The 17,356-nt window shown below is 49.2% G+C and overlaps 6 protein-coding genes across 6 annotated transcripts; 1 reads left to right on the top strand and 5 right to left on the bottom strand.

Annotated features, from left to right (window-relative positions):
* Positions 1-365: 365 nt before the first annotated feature.
* N7517_010742 (uncharacterized protein) lies at positions 366-2,441 on the bottom strand (the record flags this gene model as incomplete). Its single annotated transcript, XM_056728465.1, has 2 exons — positions 366-476; positions 591-2,441. 2 exons carry the CDS (start codon positions 2,439-2,441, stop codon positions 366-368), a joined length of 1,962 nt encoding a protein of 653 aa, XP_056574280.1.
* A 231-nt stretch (positions 2,442-2,672) lies between these two features.
* On the bottom strand, positions 2,673-4,172 carry N7517_010741 (GDP-Man:Man(1)GlcNAc(2)-PP-dolichol alpha-1,3-mannosyltransferase; the record flags this gene model as incomplete). The annotated part of the gene is made up of 2 exons (XM_056728464.1): positions 2,673-3,280; positions 3,338-4,172. 2 exons carry the CDS (start codon positions 4,170-4,172, stop codon positions 2,673-2,675), a joined length of 1,443 nt encoding a protein of 480 aa, XP_056574279.1.
* Positions 4,173-4,560: 388 nt separating this feature from the next.
* N7517_010740 (uncharacterized protein) lies at positions 4,561-5,782 on the bottom strand (the record flags this gene model as incomplete). Its single annotated transcript, XM_056728463.1, has 3 exons — positions 4,561-4,905; positions 4,958-5,498; positions 5,520-5,782. 3 exons carry the CDS (start codon positions 5,780-5,782, stop codon positions 4,561-4,563), a joined length of 1,149 nt encoding a protein of 382 aa, XP_056574278.1.
* A 422-nt stretch (positions 5,783-6,204) lies between these two features.
* Positions 6,205-6,461, top strand: N7517_010739 (uncharacterized protein; the record flags this gene model as incomplete). The annotated part of the gene is made up of 2 exons (XM_056728462.1): positions 6,205-6,304; positions 6,376-6,461. 2 exons carry the CDS (start codon positions 6,205-6,207, stop codon positions 6,459-6,461), a joined length of 186 nt encoding a protein of 61 aa, XP_056574277.1.
* A 904-nt stretch (positions 6,462-7,365) lies between these two features.
* N7517_010738 (uncharacterized protein) lies at positions 7,366-9,345 on the bottom strand (the record flags this gene model as incomplete). The annotated part of the gene is given in 5 exon segments (XM_056728461.1): positions 7,366-7,948; positions 7,963-8,219; positions 8,275-8,919; positions 8,972-9,214; positions 9,274-9,345. The coding sequence occupies 5 exon segments, from the start codon at positions 9,343-9,345 to the stop codon at positions 7,366-7,368; spliced, it is 1,800 nt and encodes a 599-aa protein (XP_056574276.1).
* Positions 9,346-10,744: 1,399 nt separating this feature from the next.
* N7517_010737 (uncharacterized protein) lies at positions 10,745-16,191 on the bottom strand (the record flags this gene model as incomplete). Its single annotated transcript, XM_056728460.1, has 4 exons — positions 10,745-15,310; positions 15,365-15,555; positions 15,615-15,938; positions 16,035-16,191. The coding sequence occupies 4 exons, from the start codon at positions 16,189-16,191 to the stop codon at positions 10,745-10,747; spliced, it is 5,238 nt and encodes a 1,745-aa protein (XP_056574275.1).
* Positions 16,192-17,356: the final 1,165 nt, after the last annotated feature.

The following is a 17,356-nucleotide window of genomic DNA, read 5'->3' as shown; positions in this document are numbered from 1 at the left end:
CTTTTATTATTTCGGTGTTTTCTGTCATCTTACATTGATATTGATGGTCCAATACAACATTTGCATGGAAAAAGAGGTAATTGCTGTGTTTTAGGTGGCATACTCCTTGGACTACCCTGTACCAACTGGCATTCAGCCGATAGCGATATTCCCATAGTCCAATAGGAATCTACCTCATTTGGAAGGCAATATCCAATTTCCCAGCTAAAAAAGAGACGAGGAAGGGTACCAGAAGTCCAACTACCTGAGCAATTAACCAAAAAAAAAATCCAACACAAATGCAGCATCGACTATGCAAAGCTACGCTCCGCAGTAGCTCAGGCTGAAAATGGCAATAACCAAAATCAACCGAGACAAAAACAAGCCTATATGTCCGTGGAACTCGGATCAAGTCCAGTGAACACTTTGTACAGCCGTTTACTAGCAGCAGGACCAATACGCGCATTCGTCAAAGAGCCGTTTTTGTTCGCAGATTTCTACAACAGTCAGCATGTGAAAATCTGATAGACAAAGCAAAGCCAAAGCCAAAGGAGCTATGGAAACGAAACAAAGCCAATAATAAAGATTGAAAAATGGAAGAAAAAACCTACCTTAATATCCTCCAGCATCATAGCGCCATGCATCCGCATCGCACGAGTCAAATCCGCAACACAGGGATATTGTCCCGCAATTCCATATGCCATCGGAGCCGTAACACGATTGACCTCCTGAATCATCTTGATGAAAATATCCTGCTTATCGGTGCCGGTCTTCACCTGCCCGGTATCCATACAGAACGCGGCATTGTGTGCTTCCTGTCGTTCACGACGGTATGGGACTGTCGAGATGTGCTCTGTGAAATTCTTAATCCACTCTGCGGAATCGGCTGGCGCGGTCGTGTGGTGGATGAGACATGAGTGTGTGACCTGCAGTTCGAGCAAAGCGTCTTCGACAGTCTCGTCGTCGACGAGGGGCGTCGTGTCGGGTGTTTTCTTTGGTTTTCGAGCTCTGCGGGCTGTGGTTTGTTCTTCTTGTGCTGGGGCTGTTGTTTCGGCGAGTTGGCGCAGGACTTCAGCTTGAAATGCTCTGTTTCGTGCGTTTGTGTTTTTCCTCATTAGAGCGGTCAGACCTTCGATTAGGTAGATGGGTTTGCAGTCTGGGTAGGCGCTTTTGATTCGCAGGACGTGGATTTCTAGGGTTTCGCTTTCTGAGTCATCTGGTGGTGTGGTTACCATGTTGATGAACTGTTGCGCGGGTAAGAGACACAGCACGTGGTCTTCTTTTTGAATGAAGGATGGACAGGGTTCCCAGTGGCGTAGGGTTCTGTTGTACGTGGCGTTCATTTTGCGACGCCATTTGACTACGTTCGGAATTGGGCTTGTGAAGTATGTATGTTCGACGCCGAGTCTTTTCATAAACTCGACAGTTTGGGTGCCGACGCTGCTGTCTTCGAGAGATGTGGCCATGTCAATAATCATCTCTGGGGTGGAATCCTTTTTGTTCACTTTCAGCTTGTTGACGCTTGCGATATCGGCAGCCCGTTGTTTCTCTTTTGCTTTCTCTTCTTTGAGCTTCAGCTTGCGGTCTTTCTCGAGCTGGCGTTCTCGTTCTCGCTGCAGTTTCGTCTCTTCGCGTGCTTTGGCTTTGGCTTCCTTTTCAGCGGGAGTAACTTTGCTTGTCTTCTTTGATGTCTTCCGGGGTGCTACCGGCTCATCGATGTCGTCGTCGTCGTTGGAGAGGACCTCCGCAGCCGTGGATTTCAAGCTGGTCCCTGTCTTTTTTCGAGTAGCAGGTTTTGCTTTAGGGCCTGAAGTATGTTCCTCGCCAAGGCGAGATAGTAGACGAGCAGTCGACTCGGAGAAGATAGGAGTTGAGGCAGTCGGCTTTTTCAGTAGGTCAGAAAACTCCGGCAGAGCAAACGGATCGCTGAATTCGTCGATATCGCTACGCCCTCGGAAGCTAGATGGCGGAGGCATGGGATCCGTCAATATGTCATCGTCATCAAGCGCAATAATATCTCGAGTTGAAAGCTGTGATCTCCGCGATGGGGGCTTTGGCAAAGGAGCCGGGGCCGAAGAGGTAAAGACAATTGGGTCCGACTCTTCGACACGCGACTGGGTTGGTTTGTTCTGCGTCGCGGCGTTTACTTGCGGCAGGTCAAAATCATCATCGGAGATCGAAAACCAAGGCTCCGCTATAGAAGCTGAAGCTCGAGGTTCGTTCGGCGTGGTGCTTTGTCGCAGAGAAGAGGTGACTTCATCGCTCACACGCCGTTTCTTGGCGGGCTTGTCGAAGACATCTTCATAATCGAACAGACATGTATCGAACGGGTCTGACGAAATCGGATTCAGCTGGTGGGATGGACCTCGCGACGGGAGTTCGGCTGCCTGTCGCGGTTTTGGCGGCTGGGGCTTTGGTGGGGCAGGAGGATCGGAGGATAGGAGATCTATTATTTCGGGCATGTTGAGAGACCCCAATGCCACTAGGGCCGGCGACTAAGGATAAAGATGAATTGATAGAGGGGGGACGCGACGTCACCGCGAACAAAACACGAGGTCATGTGACTGATATGTGAGAGTGGTTGTGAACTTAGGGTGAACAGTGTTCAGTAAAAGAAAAGATGGGGGAACTAGTGTAACTTGAGAAAGAGTAGATTAATGTAAAGTTCACCTATGTAATGCCTGGACTATGGATTATAGCGCTCGAAATAAGACTGCGGCCATCACAGCAAGAACAGCCCCAACCGCACTGAGAATGACAAAGACCTGCTGCCACCCATTGAACGGCCTTCTTTCAGCTTTAAGCATGGTGGAGATCTCTTCTTCAAGTCTATCACCCATAGCAGTGAGCGAGAATTCCTGCTGCGCCCTATTCTTGCCAGCAAGAGCCATGCGTTCAAGATCCTCCCGACTCAGTCGGTAAAGCGCCTTGTCCATCACAGCAGTCCACTCTTCATCTGCGTGAGCGTCTCGGAGCCAGCCCGTTTCACCCTCGACAATTGTCTCAAGTGGACCGCCAGTATTAGATGCTAATACTGGAAGACCGACGCGCATTGCTTCGACAGGTACAATGCCAAAGTGTTCGTTGATTGGTGTGTAGAGAAGGAGCTTTGATTGCGCCAATAGGGTATCTTTGAATGCAGTGGGAACAGAAAGAAGGAAGAGGACATCGATGTTGTCGGGGATTGAAAGTGCAGAAAGGACTGTCTTGGAAGTTGCAGTCTTCAACCCGAGACTGGTCGCGAGCTCATCCAGCTCTTGGTGGTAGTGAACATTCTCGTGGACACGGTTATCGTAACCGCCTGCAAAATATCATGTTAGGTTGTATCCAAATCAGAAATCCATGCACAGGTTCTTACCAGCAATCACCAGGCGCGTCCCTTTCCTCTTCTCCGCTCCTAGTCCATTATAAGCGCGAATCGCTAACCCCATATCCTTTTTACGCTCGAAGCGATTGATGCTGAGCAGAATCTTCTTCCCACCCCAGAGAGGGTCTTCTTTCACTTTCTCGGGCACTGGTACCCCGGAATCCATATCAACACACGGATAAACCACCTCCACATCACCCAACCTATCCGAGCCAAAGACGTCACGCACGACCCCACGGGAGAACCTAGAGTTCGCAACAACCCGATCTGACGCGCTCATCGCCCATCCTTCAAACCAATCAAACGGAAAACGGTATAACACCTTCGCGAGGCGAAGAAGCGAGCCGCCCTCATCTCGGCGCGCGAGCAATTGATCCGGGAAGTGACAATAGAACAGGATGCGCTGACGTCGTGACTGGCGCGGGCTGCCGAACGATTTCAAAAACGGCACGCAGGCCGGCAACTGGTCCACAATAAAGATATCATCGCAGTCCTCCTCCTCGTCAGTGGTTGTGGTAGCTGTCCCCCTTGTTCCAAGCTCGCCTAGTAGTGACGCGGTAAGATGTAGCTGGCGCAGGGCAGCCATGAGGATGTGAAGTCGGCCGCAGACATGGGCGGGAAAGATGGTGTTTCCGCGTACGCGGACGTCCAGTGTGCCATCGCGCGCCTCGTCGAAGCAGTGGGCCTTATCGCGGTGGGAGGTGTAGATCGTTACGCGGTGGCCTCGGTTCTGAAGGGCTAGGGCGACGTCGATTATTAGCCGCTCGGCACCTCCGATACCGAGGTCCGGGTGGATTATTGTCACATTGGACCGTTGGAGGCCCATGTTGAATTTTGGAGCTTGGAGATTGAAGCTGCCGTTGCGACAAGCTTAAAGACACGTGGGGTATATCATGTGATGCAGATACGGAGATGGTTATTTTAAGGTGGATTTTGTCTTGGCACTATAACAACTCATCATGTATATTGAATAGTTCTGTTAACATTGACTAATGGATAATTATGCCCATTAGGAAAGAAAAATTCCCTTTGGAGCTTAGATTGTTCTGTATGCGAGCAGAGGTCTTGTCGCAATCCTCGATATCACAGCTCCACATACCCATGGCGATCTGAGTTGGTCAACAACTGAAAGAGGAAGTATTGAAATGACGGGTTATAACGTTATAACCCTACCACCCGGTGACTTTTCATGTGATTTTTATTCACACCATAGCTTAGCTTTCAGGTCCGCGAGCGAAGAGTCCGGAAGAATCTCGCGTAAGGCGCCCGCGTTTCATTGCGTTCTTCGGGGATTCTTCTTCTGAACTAAGCTGTTCAAGGGGGGTCTGGACTCGACGACGCTTTCGCGTGCCTGGTGACAATGGCTCATCGACGCCTTGGTCTAGCAGCTGTTTCTGATGTTCTGCTTCGGCAGACGAAAGAAAGTCACAGAGCTCCCTCGATGAGATAACGATATCTTGATCGAGATCGGGGTATTTCTGTGAGATGCTCTTAGGGGCAAAGTCCCTAAGTGAAAGCCGGAGCGCCGGTTGTTTAGATTCATCGACTGGAAGTCCAGACTCCGTTCGAAAAGGCTGCAAATCGTCGGTCAGTGCCAAAGTTTCTTAGGACGGGTGAAAAGGAACGTGCCATCATCTCTATCACAGCCTTTGCTTCGAGTTCCTTCACCCCATCCACGGTAATTTTGTGCGGTCGCCAAACGGATATAGTCGCCTTTTTAGACCCTCTATATTCAATATTGAGGGCAATCACAGCGTTCACGCTCGCATTGGTGTCGAGGATATAATCATCTACCAAGTCCGCAGCAGCTCGAACTTTTTGTGAATAGCACACTTCTATAATAACACCGGGATATTTAGCATATTCGTGTATAAATGATGCATCTGGGCACCGTTCAGAATAAGTCTGCTCTCTATTATTTGTATCATTCGGTAGCCGGATTCCAGATATCGATAAATGTTTGATCTTTCTCGCAAAATCACCGAACGCTTCATCACTCTTTTGAAACTCTGTCAATTGATTCAAAATTTTAGAGACTACCTCGGCACAAAACAAACCATGTAGAGGACTCGGCATTCGGATAGTGAGACGGGACCGTCTGGTGTCGTAGTCAAGCCTATAGTATAACTCAATAAACATGCCTTCAATGCACCTAAAGATTGATATTACTTACCTTATTTTATCTTCTACGTAACCTCGAAGAGATTCGTCACCATCTAGTACACGTAAAACCTCCGTATATTGGTCCGGAGTGAGCCGATGTTGCAACCAAGATTGTGGCCTTCGACCTTCACAGTGGAGTTTGAAACAGTTCAGCACTCTTTGAGCACTGATCGACAACTGTTTCTCTTCTAAGGGCGGGGGTGTGGGGGGAGTATTCACGAAATTCCCAGTTGGTGTGATTTTCTTCTCCATGGGGTCTGATAAAGGCGACATCCTTAGGGTACGGGTTGTTTATGTCGCAGAGAAGGGATTAAGCGACGGATGAGTTGAAGTGTCACGTGCTGACGCGGTTGCAGGGATGTCGTGTACAACGTAGCAACCGCCTTGGAGGGCCCCTATTAGGTGTGTGCCACCAGTGTGATGGGGTCCACCCAGGCGTCAAGCAGGCCTATCGAGTGGGTTCTTGGGCGGGAGGAGTCGGAAAATGAAAGTGGTGAAGTGCGAGCGTCAAGGCGTAATTTGTAAACTACCCTGGTCCATGATATCATAGCGCTGAATGTTAAGCTGAACGGTCAGTGCGTGGCTGGGGCCCGACACTCTGTTGCTTTTCTTTCTTTCTTTTTTCTCGATTCTATCGACTTCGGCGTGTCACGACACTCATTGATTAGCTTCAAATGGTGTTTTTCAATTCCCAAATGGCCAGCTCATATAAGGACGTCCACATTCAGCTACCGACTTGGCGCGGCAGATGGGTTTGTAGGACTGGCTGGGTAGGCGGTGACCAGGAAGTCGCCGGTAATTAAATAGGTCTATTAACGATTCGATGCTTGTCAACTAATCTCTATGCAAACAATTATTTTTTAAAGTTATTCAGTCTAAGACACTGCTACAAGTTCTCGGAATCACTGCCAAAATAGCGAGGGACGAGCAGATTCCTAGGGCTCTGCGTTAACACAGGTACCATATATAAGACATTAGCAGAGATCGAGACATCTAGCGTGAAGTCAGATACAATCGCTTTCGGTCTGCTGAAGGATAAGTATCTCAAGACACGAGGAATACGCTCATGGTTCAGATTCTTAGTCAAGCCCATCGCCATTGAGTTCATCCAAGTATTCTATTGATTTTTGACAGGACTACTTAGTCGTTACTCAAATGTATGTACCCAGTTCACGCTCTGTAATCTCCGAGGCGGCTATTTCTCCGTCTTCGACCGACCAAATAGCACCCCTCCAGACGATTGCTATGAATTGGGTTTTCTAGACTACCAGCACCGCACCTGCCTATGCCACCGGAAATCTTTATCCACTGTCTTGAGCATGGTGAAAAAGACTTGAACCCTATCCGAAATGATTGGCTTCCACGTTTGCCTAAGCGGAAGGACAAAAGGGTTATTCACTGCGACGAGGTGTGCTTTGGATAGGGAATACATGTCATCAAAGAGCCGAACCGTGAGGTGACCATCTTAATTATAATGCCTACAATACTGGCAAGCGCGTTGACTGGTGTGTTGTGGTCGACCCTCCGGGGGGGATGTTCAAGGGCGTACAGGGTTAGGGGCCCACATTGTGGCTCTTCCACTGGCAATCTTAACTGCCTTCTTGTTTAGGCTAGGGGGGATATAAATAGGTGGTTTAGTTGATGTCTAGTTCTGGAATAATCATTAAGCTATAATAAGAAGAGATCCTAGAATAATAGAATGACGACGAGCGGTTATCTAAATGTCTAGGTTGAGTGGATAGGGACTTAGAAGAGATTCTAGCCCTTAGGAATATAGTCTTTGGCGCAAAGCGGTCAAAGAGAATGTTAAGGAATGTTTGATCCACGTGGTTCAAAAAAGCAGTATGAAGCACGAATTACCCACTTGTTCTCGAAGAGATCGATTCCAGAATCCGATAGAAGACAGCATACAAGATGTAAAATACAACGGCGGATATCAAGAACAAGAAATAGCCAAGTGGATCCCCTCGAAAAGGGGAGCTAGTCGCACTAGATAGAAAAAACAGAATATTGACCAGGTGGATGAGTCGTTGAGCCCATAAAGGCATATAGGAAAGATCTAATTCAATAGTCAATGAAAACAAAACCACCCCCCAAAGGCCAATTAATGCGATGACGACAGGTAGGTATAGTTCCTTCCAGTACTTTAGAGGGTTGCCTGTGCCGCGAGTCATGCTGAGTGTTATCAAGATGAAAGCGCACATGAGCATGAAATAGATTATTGCTGCGCCGAGAGTTTGGGTATGATCATCCCACTTGCTGCTGTTGGAGTTATCTGGCTGACTAGAGGTTTCATGCGTGAAAGGAGGAATAGTCAGACAAATCGATTGAGACGCAGAATGAGATGATAATATGCAAGTAGTATCATCACTGCAGCCTGTGACTACCTCGGGGGAGTCGGGGGCCTGTTTACCATCTAATAATATCCCGTCAGTAACTCTTCATGTCAAAACTTTGGAGCATTGAACGTGTAGGGAGTACCGTGATTGAAGTATTTAATGATTGTGATCAGAGGTGCAAGTAGTAAGACAAGCGCCACAACCTGTCCAAACTCCCAGTCACTATCCCTCTCATCGGAGTCCTGCGCCACTTTGTAAGGTCTTGACGTCCCGTGTGTTGGGTGATCCAGATACACGGTCGCCTGAATGGCGGCCAGTACTCCGAATAAACGGATGGTACCCCAAATAAAGCTGAATATTAGCCACCACACCTTGTTCACTGTCAGATAAAAGAGAAACATGATTACACAATTGAGGTACACTCACTTCGAAAAACATCGAGGACCACCCATCTAGGAATAGACGTGCCACCAAAAGGGTCGTCAGCAGAGGACGGTAGATAAGGGTACGTTTCAGGCTCTTGGGGGAGCTATTCAAGCAGCACCAAGCAAAAGTAGTGCTTGATAAATGGCTGACTTGCATGCTAAGCTTAGCTGTAGCTTTTTCCCAAACCTCGACAGAGATGGTCTTATGTAGCTTGATTATACGGACCACAAACCCGAATACTATCAGCAGTATCGAGAAAATCATACCGTAGTATGCCATGCTTGACCTTGAGTTGGGGCTCAAATGGCACATCGCGGGATCAATCATATTCAGTGCCACCTGACTTTTCCAGCCCCATTCTTCGAAGGCAGTCCAATCATACCCTCCTGTGAATGAGAGCGCCACGGTAAGCAGTATGATAAGAATAGCCATACAGAGCAGCCTCCATATGCGCTGAAGCGAATGATTGTACAGATGGTTGCGGAGAAGTGTTAGGCAAGCCAAATGAGTAAGACAGGAAAACCAGGCCAGGTCGACGATAACCATCCAGTGGAAGGATGAAAGGCCCTGTGGAAGTTGCGCATATCCACTTATGAGTATCGAAATTCCAGTTACAACCTGGAGATCACTCATTGCAAGGATGCACTGTAGTATATCAGTTGAGTCGGTTTCAGCTCAAACCAAAGGGTATCTGTACCTCAATAAAGCCATTCTCAACTCGAGCATTGATATTGACCTTGCGAGCGCCCATCAACCGCTTAGGTATATGCCGCACAGTCCGCAAAATCATCCTGTCTATTGGTTTGGGACGAAACGACTCATCCAAAGGGTCTTGGTCTGTCTTCCTAAAGGGATCCAGAGCTGGCTCGTAAACCACGAAGAAATATATGATAATGAGCAGCACTGCGATCGCGGCGGTCGCGACATAATTTGCAATCACCTGAGCATGAATTAATTCATCGTAATAATGATTACATAGGTAGGTAGTTCAAAACATACCCCACGACCAGTTATATCGGCGTCGGCCGATAGGGGAGGTTGCGGCTGTAAGCAGTTGTATTGAGACGGCATAATAAGTCGAGCCAAAACCAAGAGACCTTTGAACCTGCTAGACTCTTACTGCAGAGTAAAAAGTGTCTATATTCTCTTTTTGGGTCTTTTCCGGGGGCGGGTTACGCTACGTCTAAATACGCGGCTCAAACGGTCGATCAGGTCTAAATAAATCTCCGCACGGCCCACCAACTATAGTGTTGCTGCAGACCCTGGTAAACGAGGGCCCATACGACAGTAGCTTCTACTAGGCAGACCCATAGTTATACAGTGTACCTTTTACTGGGCAGACTATACAAAAGGTACATGTGTAAGCACTGGTTTTTCTCGACCATATTATATTAGGAACTTCTATCTATATAGACCACTTACCCGACCACTAATATTCTAATGGCATGATAATGCTTTGATGAAGTTTCAAAAGCAAGTTTCAGGGACGCCTCTATACATGTACAGTATATCCTAATTATAACGAATCACTTGAGACAAAGCAAAATATTCGTTAAACCGAGGTTTTCATAAAGTCTAGGTTCCCATAATCTATATATCGTATGTCAAGCACGTTGGTAGGATTAAGCCCTAAATCATAACACTATGAGACGACTCCCTAAACCTAGGCTGAAACTCGAATGTGGGGATTAAACAGAGAGGATCATTATACTGCACAGGTTATAATAAGAATTTAAAGAATATTATGGTACTAAAATCCAACATTTACATATGTACCTTTTGTATGGCCCCCCTAGTAAAAGGCACATCTATCTACGCAAGTCGGTGTCAATACTCAAGAAGACTCGTGAATTTCAAACCTATCAAATTTTTACTCTACAACCTCAGAGATAAGAAATAAGCCGACATTGCAAACTGCATTGACAGGAATGTACGAAACAAACAACTCAATAGGAACGAGCGAAGATCATCCATATGAAATTCAAGCAGAAAAAAGCGACTGAGAGCTGACCAGATCCCCTGCGATTGCAACATGACGATTCGACACGAAACAGCCGAGGAATGTACAATATCGAGGATTTTCAGCATGAGAATAAGAAATCGATAAAAGGATCTACCAGTCATGAGGGATTCATGAGAGTAGAAAAAAAAAAGGAATATGTGAAGAACGGAGTGGGAAAAGATGGGGACGGGTTAGGGCTATAGGACAAGGTATTGACGGAATCGACAGGGGGAAAGTGACAAAAACGTGAAAGCTCATAATACAGGGAAATGGGTGAGTAGATGATTGGAATCGAATAAAATAAGGGGGTATGGAACAAGGGACGAAGAAAATAAAAAGAGAAGAAGAGTAACAGAGAAGGTTAAAAAAAGTGTACAACCAGAGAAAACGATAAAGACAGACGATAATGCGATTGTTTTTGACGCTGGGAAAGCTCAAGCACGCAAGCAAATTCAAAGTCAAAAACGCTTAGAAGCAGTTGAGGGTGCTCTTCTTCTTTTTCTTGTTGAGGGCGAGCATGCGCTCTTCGAGCTGGGCGCGTGCAGCCTCGGCTTCACGGCGGGCACTGCGCTCCTCTTCGACGGCCTGGAGGGACAGACGGGCAGAACTGCGTTCCTTGCGGAGGGAGGTCAGTTCATCCTCGAATGACCAGGCCTTCTTCTTCCAGGCCTCGCAGTCGCTCTTGACCTTGGTGCTCTGGGCTTCAAGATCGCCGAGGGCCTCTTCCAAGGTGGCAGTCAGCTGCTTCTCGGCGTACAGGTGCTTCTCGATTGTTCGGATTCGAGCTTCCTGGTCCTCGACCAGCTGGACGTTGGATAGCTCTTTGCTGGCGTGTCGAGAGCTGGGCGGGGACGAAGTGGAGTGAGAGGCGATAGTAGGGAGGGGAGGGAGAGGGATCGCCGGTGGAGGCGAGGGAAGAGAGGCAGCGGAAGCGCTCTTGCGGAGATTGGATGTGAGAGAGCTGCTGCGGTCGTGGGAGCCGTCGGCGTTTCCGGTGTTCTTGATTTGAAGCTCAAGCTGCTCGATCCGCACTTGGTAAGTCTCGATGTCGCCTTCGTAGATAACAATCTTGGCTTTGGCGTCTTCCAGAGCCTGATCACGCTCCTGCTGAATGACGGACAGACGGTTGTGATGCTGATCGAAGCTGTTGGTAATTTGTTCCTCCAGCTCCTCCACGAGACGCACGCTCTTCTGCTTCTCGATCGTGATCTCCTCAACCAGGGCTTCCTTCTTCTTGACCTGTTCATCCTTCTGGCGAAGAGTATCCTCCAACGTAGCCACCAAGAGAGCCAGCTCATTGACCTTGGCATCCTGGACGTCGTTCTTCTTGGTCATCTCGTCCAGACGGCTCTCAGAGTCCGTGTTGGCCTCTAGCTGCTTGCGAAGGTCTTCATTGGTGCCCATAAGCTCAGCATACTTGTCTGAGAAGTGCTGCTTCTGGGCCAAAACTTCTTGGATTTGATCCGTCAAGTTATCGGCTGAGACCTCGGTGTTGAGGAGAGTCGACACAGCCTTGAGCAGCTTGACCAAGTCATCCCGAGACTCGGTAATATCTTTCTGCAAAATCACCATGGATTGCTCATGCTCAGCATCCTTCTCGACGAGACGAGCATCGTACTCGGCCTGGACAGCAGCCTTAGTCCGTTCCTCCAACTCAACCAGCTCACGCTTGTGAGATTCCTGGAGGGTATTCAGCTCAGTATTGTGAGAATCGATAGCTGATTTGTGGGTAGAGATTTCCTGCTCAAGCTCAGCCATCCGAGAAGAAAGGCCCAAGTCAACAGCGCCGGCATTGGCTCCTTCCTCGACAGTGGTCTGTGAAGCCAGTTGGTCCCGGGCATCGGAGTGCGACTTTTCCAGACCGGCAATTGTCGCAAGCTGAGCAGCAATAGTAGATTTGTGATCCTCGATGTTCTTCGTCAGGCTATCCACAATGTCCTGCTGCTCGGCGCGGCCACTCTCAAGCTCTCGAGCAGCGGCTTCTTTCTCAGTAGAGTCGGTATCGGCAGCAGCACGCTCGGAGCGCATAGCGGCGACCGAAGCCAAAGCACCCTCCAGTTCAGCAAGAGTAGAAGTGAGCTGCGACTCCGAGGACTGCAAGGACTCCAGAGCACTCTTGTGCTTGTCTTGCCACTCCGTGAGCTCTCCCTGCAGAGCACCGATCTTCTTGTCCTGCTCCTCGGCACCGGCGTCCATTGCCCGGGTAGCGCTTTCCTGGGACTTCAGAAGACCCTTCAAGTTAGCAATCTCGGTCAACAGCTCCTTTTGGCGGGATTCATGAGCGTCTCGAAGATGGTTCATCTGCCTTTCCTGGGAGACGACCTGATCGCGCAGTTGCGAGACCAGAGCCATGTCCACAGGCGAAACACCCTGCAAACTCGACCGCTCTCTGGTCAGGCCCGAGATAATGGTCGCTTTCATTTCCATTTCTTTCTTCACACCCTGGTTCTCAGCTTCAAGGGACTGGAGGCGCTCCATACGGCTTTGCAACTCGTGCATGGTTTGATCCAGGTGGTAATCGAAGTTGTGCATAGCGTCCGGCTTCTCAGCAAACTCCTCGGACGCAAGGAGTCGGAGACCGGTAAGGGCTCGGGTTGCACGATCAACTCCTGACAGAATGTTCTGGCTAGTCATGCGGCGGATCATTTTGAAACCAGGTGTCGAAGGGGGCGAGCTGGACTTGGCCCGTTGGGCCTCGGCCTTCAGCCTTTCGACCAATTCAAGAATCTCCTCATGCTCGGCTTGCAACTCCGTATATTTCTGGGTCATGAGCTCAGCACTCTCCTGATGCTCGGCGAGCATCTTGCGCATGCTCTCGGACTCTTCGGTGTCCACTTGAACGGCCGACAATACCTGCGGGGTTGAGGGCGCGGATGAAATTGCCTTCGATCCGTCCTCAGACAATGCGCGCAAAGTAGATTGCTCCCCGGCCGAGGATAATTCCGAAGAGAGTGATTGCGAGAATGAGTGTTGTGCTCCAGCCTTCGAGGTCGGAGTGCCTCCATTTCCTAAAAAAGTCACCGGACCTGGCGAAATTTCATTTTGGACGCTGGGTGCCGGGTGGCGGGCTTCGTCAAGTTTATCCTGGCGAAGCTCTTCAAGGGCCTTGATAGCCTGCTCGTACTTGGATTCGAGGTTCTCGAAGTCTCCAATGGTGTTCTCGTGCTGCAGACGCAGGTCGAAAAGCTCCTGGGTGACAGTCTCAAGCTTGTCGGCAACGAATTTGGACTGGGCGGGACTGGAGATGGGCTCCTCACGAAGAGCCTCTGTGCGACGTGCCTCCAGTTTGCTGGTCACGGTTTCCAGAACCTTCAAGTCCTCGCCCGTCTCCGGCTCAGATTCTCCAATGGAATCAAGCTCGGCCTCTACGGTCGGCTCGACAAGGTCCTCGTCTGATTCCGGAATGGCTGTCTCAACTGCTTCGCTGAGAACGTCCAGAGATGGCGTGTGTCGATGAGAGGTCTGCATACCCCTGGTCTGGTGATAGTGTGGGTGGTCAATGCCGTTGGCGCCATTGTGTCTATCTCCGCGATCTTGTTCGTCCAGCTCGCCGAGTAGGCGGTCTAGCTGGCCGAGGCCTCGCTGGCGCTCAATGACATGTTCCAAGCGCATTACTTCGCGCTGCATAAGTTCCATGTCCTGATCACCCTCCGCAAGTCGTTCTTCGAGGGTCGAGATGTATTCCTCACAGCTGGCTTCATTATCGCGGGCCCGGCTCAGTTCCTTGCGCAGTTCGGCAACAATGGCAGCATGCTTCTCTTCGCCTGTAGAGTGTCCATCAAGCTTAGACTCCAATTCGTGAAGGTAGGTCTCAGTGTTGACTTCCCGGTCCAGCATCTTCTGGACACGGGTCTGAAGCTGTTCCTTCATAGTCTCGATATAGGCGCACTTGGTCTCACGCTCGAGTAAATCGCTCTCCGTGATAGATAGGGAGGCGCGCGTTTCAGAGAGTGAGGCCTCCAAGCTTTGAATGGTCTTTTCGTACTCCAAAACCATCTGCTCCACAGATTCGGCAAAGGACTTGGACCGCTGCATTCTCTCAACTGAGTTCTTCCCAATTTCGGAGGTAGCGTCGTTCATTTCGCCGTTGGTGGCATGTGACTCCGACTCATTGGCCATATTCGAAATCAGCTTGGCGTGACGCTGGCTGAGAGAATTATAGCTTTCTTGGACATCCAACAACTGATTCTGCAGGTGTTTTTCACGTTCGTTTTTGCGTTCGCTTCGTTCGGCGGATGCTCCTTCCCGTCGCTCGGATCCTTCGGAGTTGCGGATCTGTAGTCGCAAGAAAGATATCTCAGACTTGAGCCGGTCAATCAAAGCCTGCTTGTCGCCGTCGTCTGCGATATGCTGAATGTGAGGTTTGCTCTGAATGGCTCTGGCCCGCTGCGCATATGAGATTGTGTTCAAAGTCTCGCTCAGGTGGAACTCGGCGGGAGTTACACAAGCAATCATATATGTAAAAGCGTTTCCACCGAGTGAATCCTGGAGTAGTCGGGTAAGCTTTGAATCGCGGTAGGAGACGTGAGAGCCCTGTTGGCGCGACGAAAGCTGTGAGATGACCTTTCCGAGTGCGGCCAACCCAGCGTTAATAGAGATACCCTCCTTGGCACGTTCTCCAGAGGCGCCAGTGTTCTTCAGCCGTTCACTGCCCGCCAGATCCACAAAGTGCAGTTTGCTATCAACAGTGACTGATTCCCCGGCGTGGAATGTGTCGACTGGCATCGACATGCGCTTCTCCTTTATGGGGCTCGGGGTCGCGTGGGTTGGTGAAGACTTGCGCTGCACAAGGTTCAAGCTGAAGACGGCATGCGACCGAGATGATTTGGCGTTGATTGCCGTGGAGTCTGTTTGACGAATGGTCGATCCAAAGTTCAGGGCACCGATCAGATCTTCGAATGAATTAATGTTGACTTGGTGAAGACCAGTTAGAAGAATGCGACCCTTGGTGTCTTCACGAATCGTTACGTTGCTGCGATCGTTTGCGATTGTCGATTCGGGAAGGAGCAAATCTCTCAGGTGCTCATTATAGATCTGCAAGACAATGGTCAGAACAATGGCCGAGCAAGCTTAAAAATGAAATCGCACCTCCACATATGTCGCCTTCAGTTGCCAGGTCTTTTCTTTTTCCTGGTGCAACTTCCCAAAGCTCGAGGCGGAAGTCATTGAATATCGTTGGGGTGTTCGGAGGCCAGTAGTTGTGTTCGAACCATTCCGATTATGTTTTGAAGGGCCTTCTAATTTATCGAACAAGGTCTGCGCAGCACGGGGGATGATACCTAAATCAAAGATTCACGGTTAGTCCCTGAGAGGTAAACAAGGTATCTTTCAAACTCACCCATATCCTGCATGTTATTCTGCTCTGTGGGACCCGAAGTACCCATTGTGAACGACTTTCCCGCGCCGGACTGGCCATATGCCATAATCGAGACATTGTATCCTTGAACAAAAGAGTCGACACTATCACTGACATATTCCCAAACACCCTCCTGTTCGGTGGTTTCGGGGAAGACACGATCAAACACAAATAGTTTGCGCCCACCGGACACGTCAACAGACAGACTAGTTGGCACGGTTACATGGACTTTGGATTGCTGGAATCGCTGAGGAATCAATTCGTAACCGGGATCAGTGGGTTTCAGCGGTGGTCGCACACGGACAGCTGCGCGAAGTCAGTATGAATTTGATTGCCGGCTGACGTTGTGTTTCTTTGCAGGTACCGGGTAACCATCAAGGGGGGGGGATTGAATCCACATACCAACTTTAACTGCAGTCTTGCCATCCTCATCCGATGCACGACTTCCTCCTTGTCTACTGCTCATACTTAAACGACTTGTACTGCGCGGAGTGCGCATCACTGCACTGATGGGGCGCGGGGGTGCGCCAGTGGGCGATGCTGGCGGTGAGGCGGTCATCTCTCTCTCCCCAAGAGGACCACGCCAGGTGGAATAGAAATGAAAAAAGGAATTCGAGGTGCTAATCGATAGCGGGCGTAGTCATTGAGGCGCAGAATAGGGAGATGTCTAAAGAATGTGGAGAGAGGTGTCAGTTTAGCGTCCCCTTTTTTTTTTCCCCGATAAGAAAAACATCAACACACCAACGTACCTGTTAATCCCCGTGACGTGCGAAAGAGAAAGGAGGCAAAAGGAAGATGGAGAAATTGACACCGTGCACCGCTTAGAATAGTTTAGCGTTTATTTTAAGATGAAGGGTGATTTTATCTTCCAAGCGAAGGAGAATTTGGTTCAGGGGCAGCGACATTAGGGTCTAAGATTTCTTAGGTTCAACTTTTTCTTTTCTTTTTCTTTATTGTTAGGTACTTTGTATAGGGGGGTACTATTCGCATATGGTCTCCCCATTCGAATTACTCGCACATGGTTCAATAGTGCCTTTGTACTTACGGTTCGATGACTTCGATTCTCCTTATCTCCACCGGAAATAAATTAAAACAGCCAAAATGGGTCGAACCAGCACGTTTTGCCCGTTCGTTTCAGGTTTGCATTCTAGCTTGATCGAGATTGGGGGAGCTGAAAGGAACTATCCGAGGCAATTTCTTCTGTTGACCCTCCCAATCGACCTCATGGCCTTTTGCCGATCACTGCGCATTCAGTCCCAGATGGAGTCTAATCGTGCCAGAGACGGGCCAGCCAGACCAATCCACGAAGTTCTCTGGACCCGGATCCACACTCCAATTGACCGTGAGCCGGGCTCAGAGGTTCGGGAATTTGCTTCATGTCTCTATGTTATATGGGGGTTCTTCCGTATATGATGTACTTCATACAAGGTGTATGTATGCCCAAACTCTTGAACCAATTGAGCGGAGGTACTCTGTAATTGGCCCTAGTCCCGGACCCGAGGTCTCCGGGGAAATTGCGCGGAAACCTGGGCAAAATTGCCAGATGTCTTTTTGACTTTGGGTTGGATTTTGAAAAACGGTCCATCAGACCGTTGAAGGATCGGCGATGGCTTTCATTTTCGATCATCGGGATAACTAAATTCATTGCATTGCATTGCATATGCCAGAACCCGAACCCTAACTCCTATCCACGGATAAGCATCTAATCAAACGAATTTCATTGT

This window comes from Penicillium concentricum (assembly GCF_028827145.1).
Source record: "Penicillium concentricum strain IBT 3081 chromosome Unknown utg000006l_segment0_segment0, whole genome shotgun sequence".
Classification (NCBI taxonomy): domain Eukaryota; kingdom Fungi; phylum Ascomycota; class Eurotiomycetes; order Eurotiales; family Aspergillaceae; genus Penicillium; species Penicillium concentricum.
Note: the sequence above shows the minus strand (reverse complement) of the source record. Positions and strands in the feature narration are given on the sequence as shown.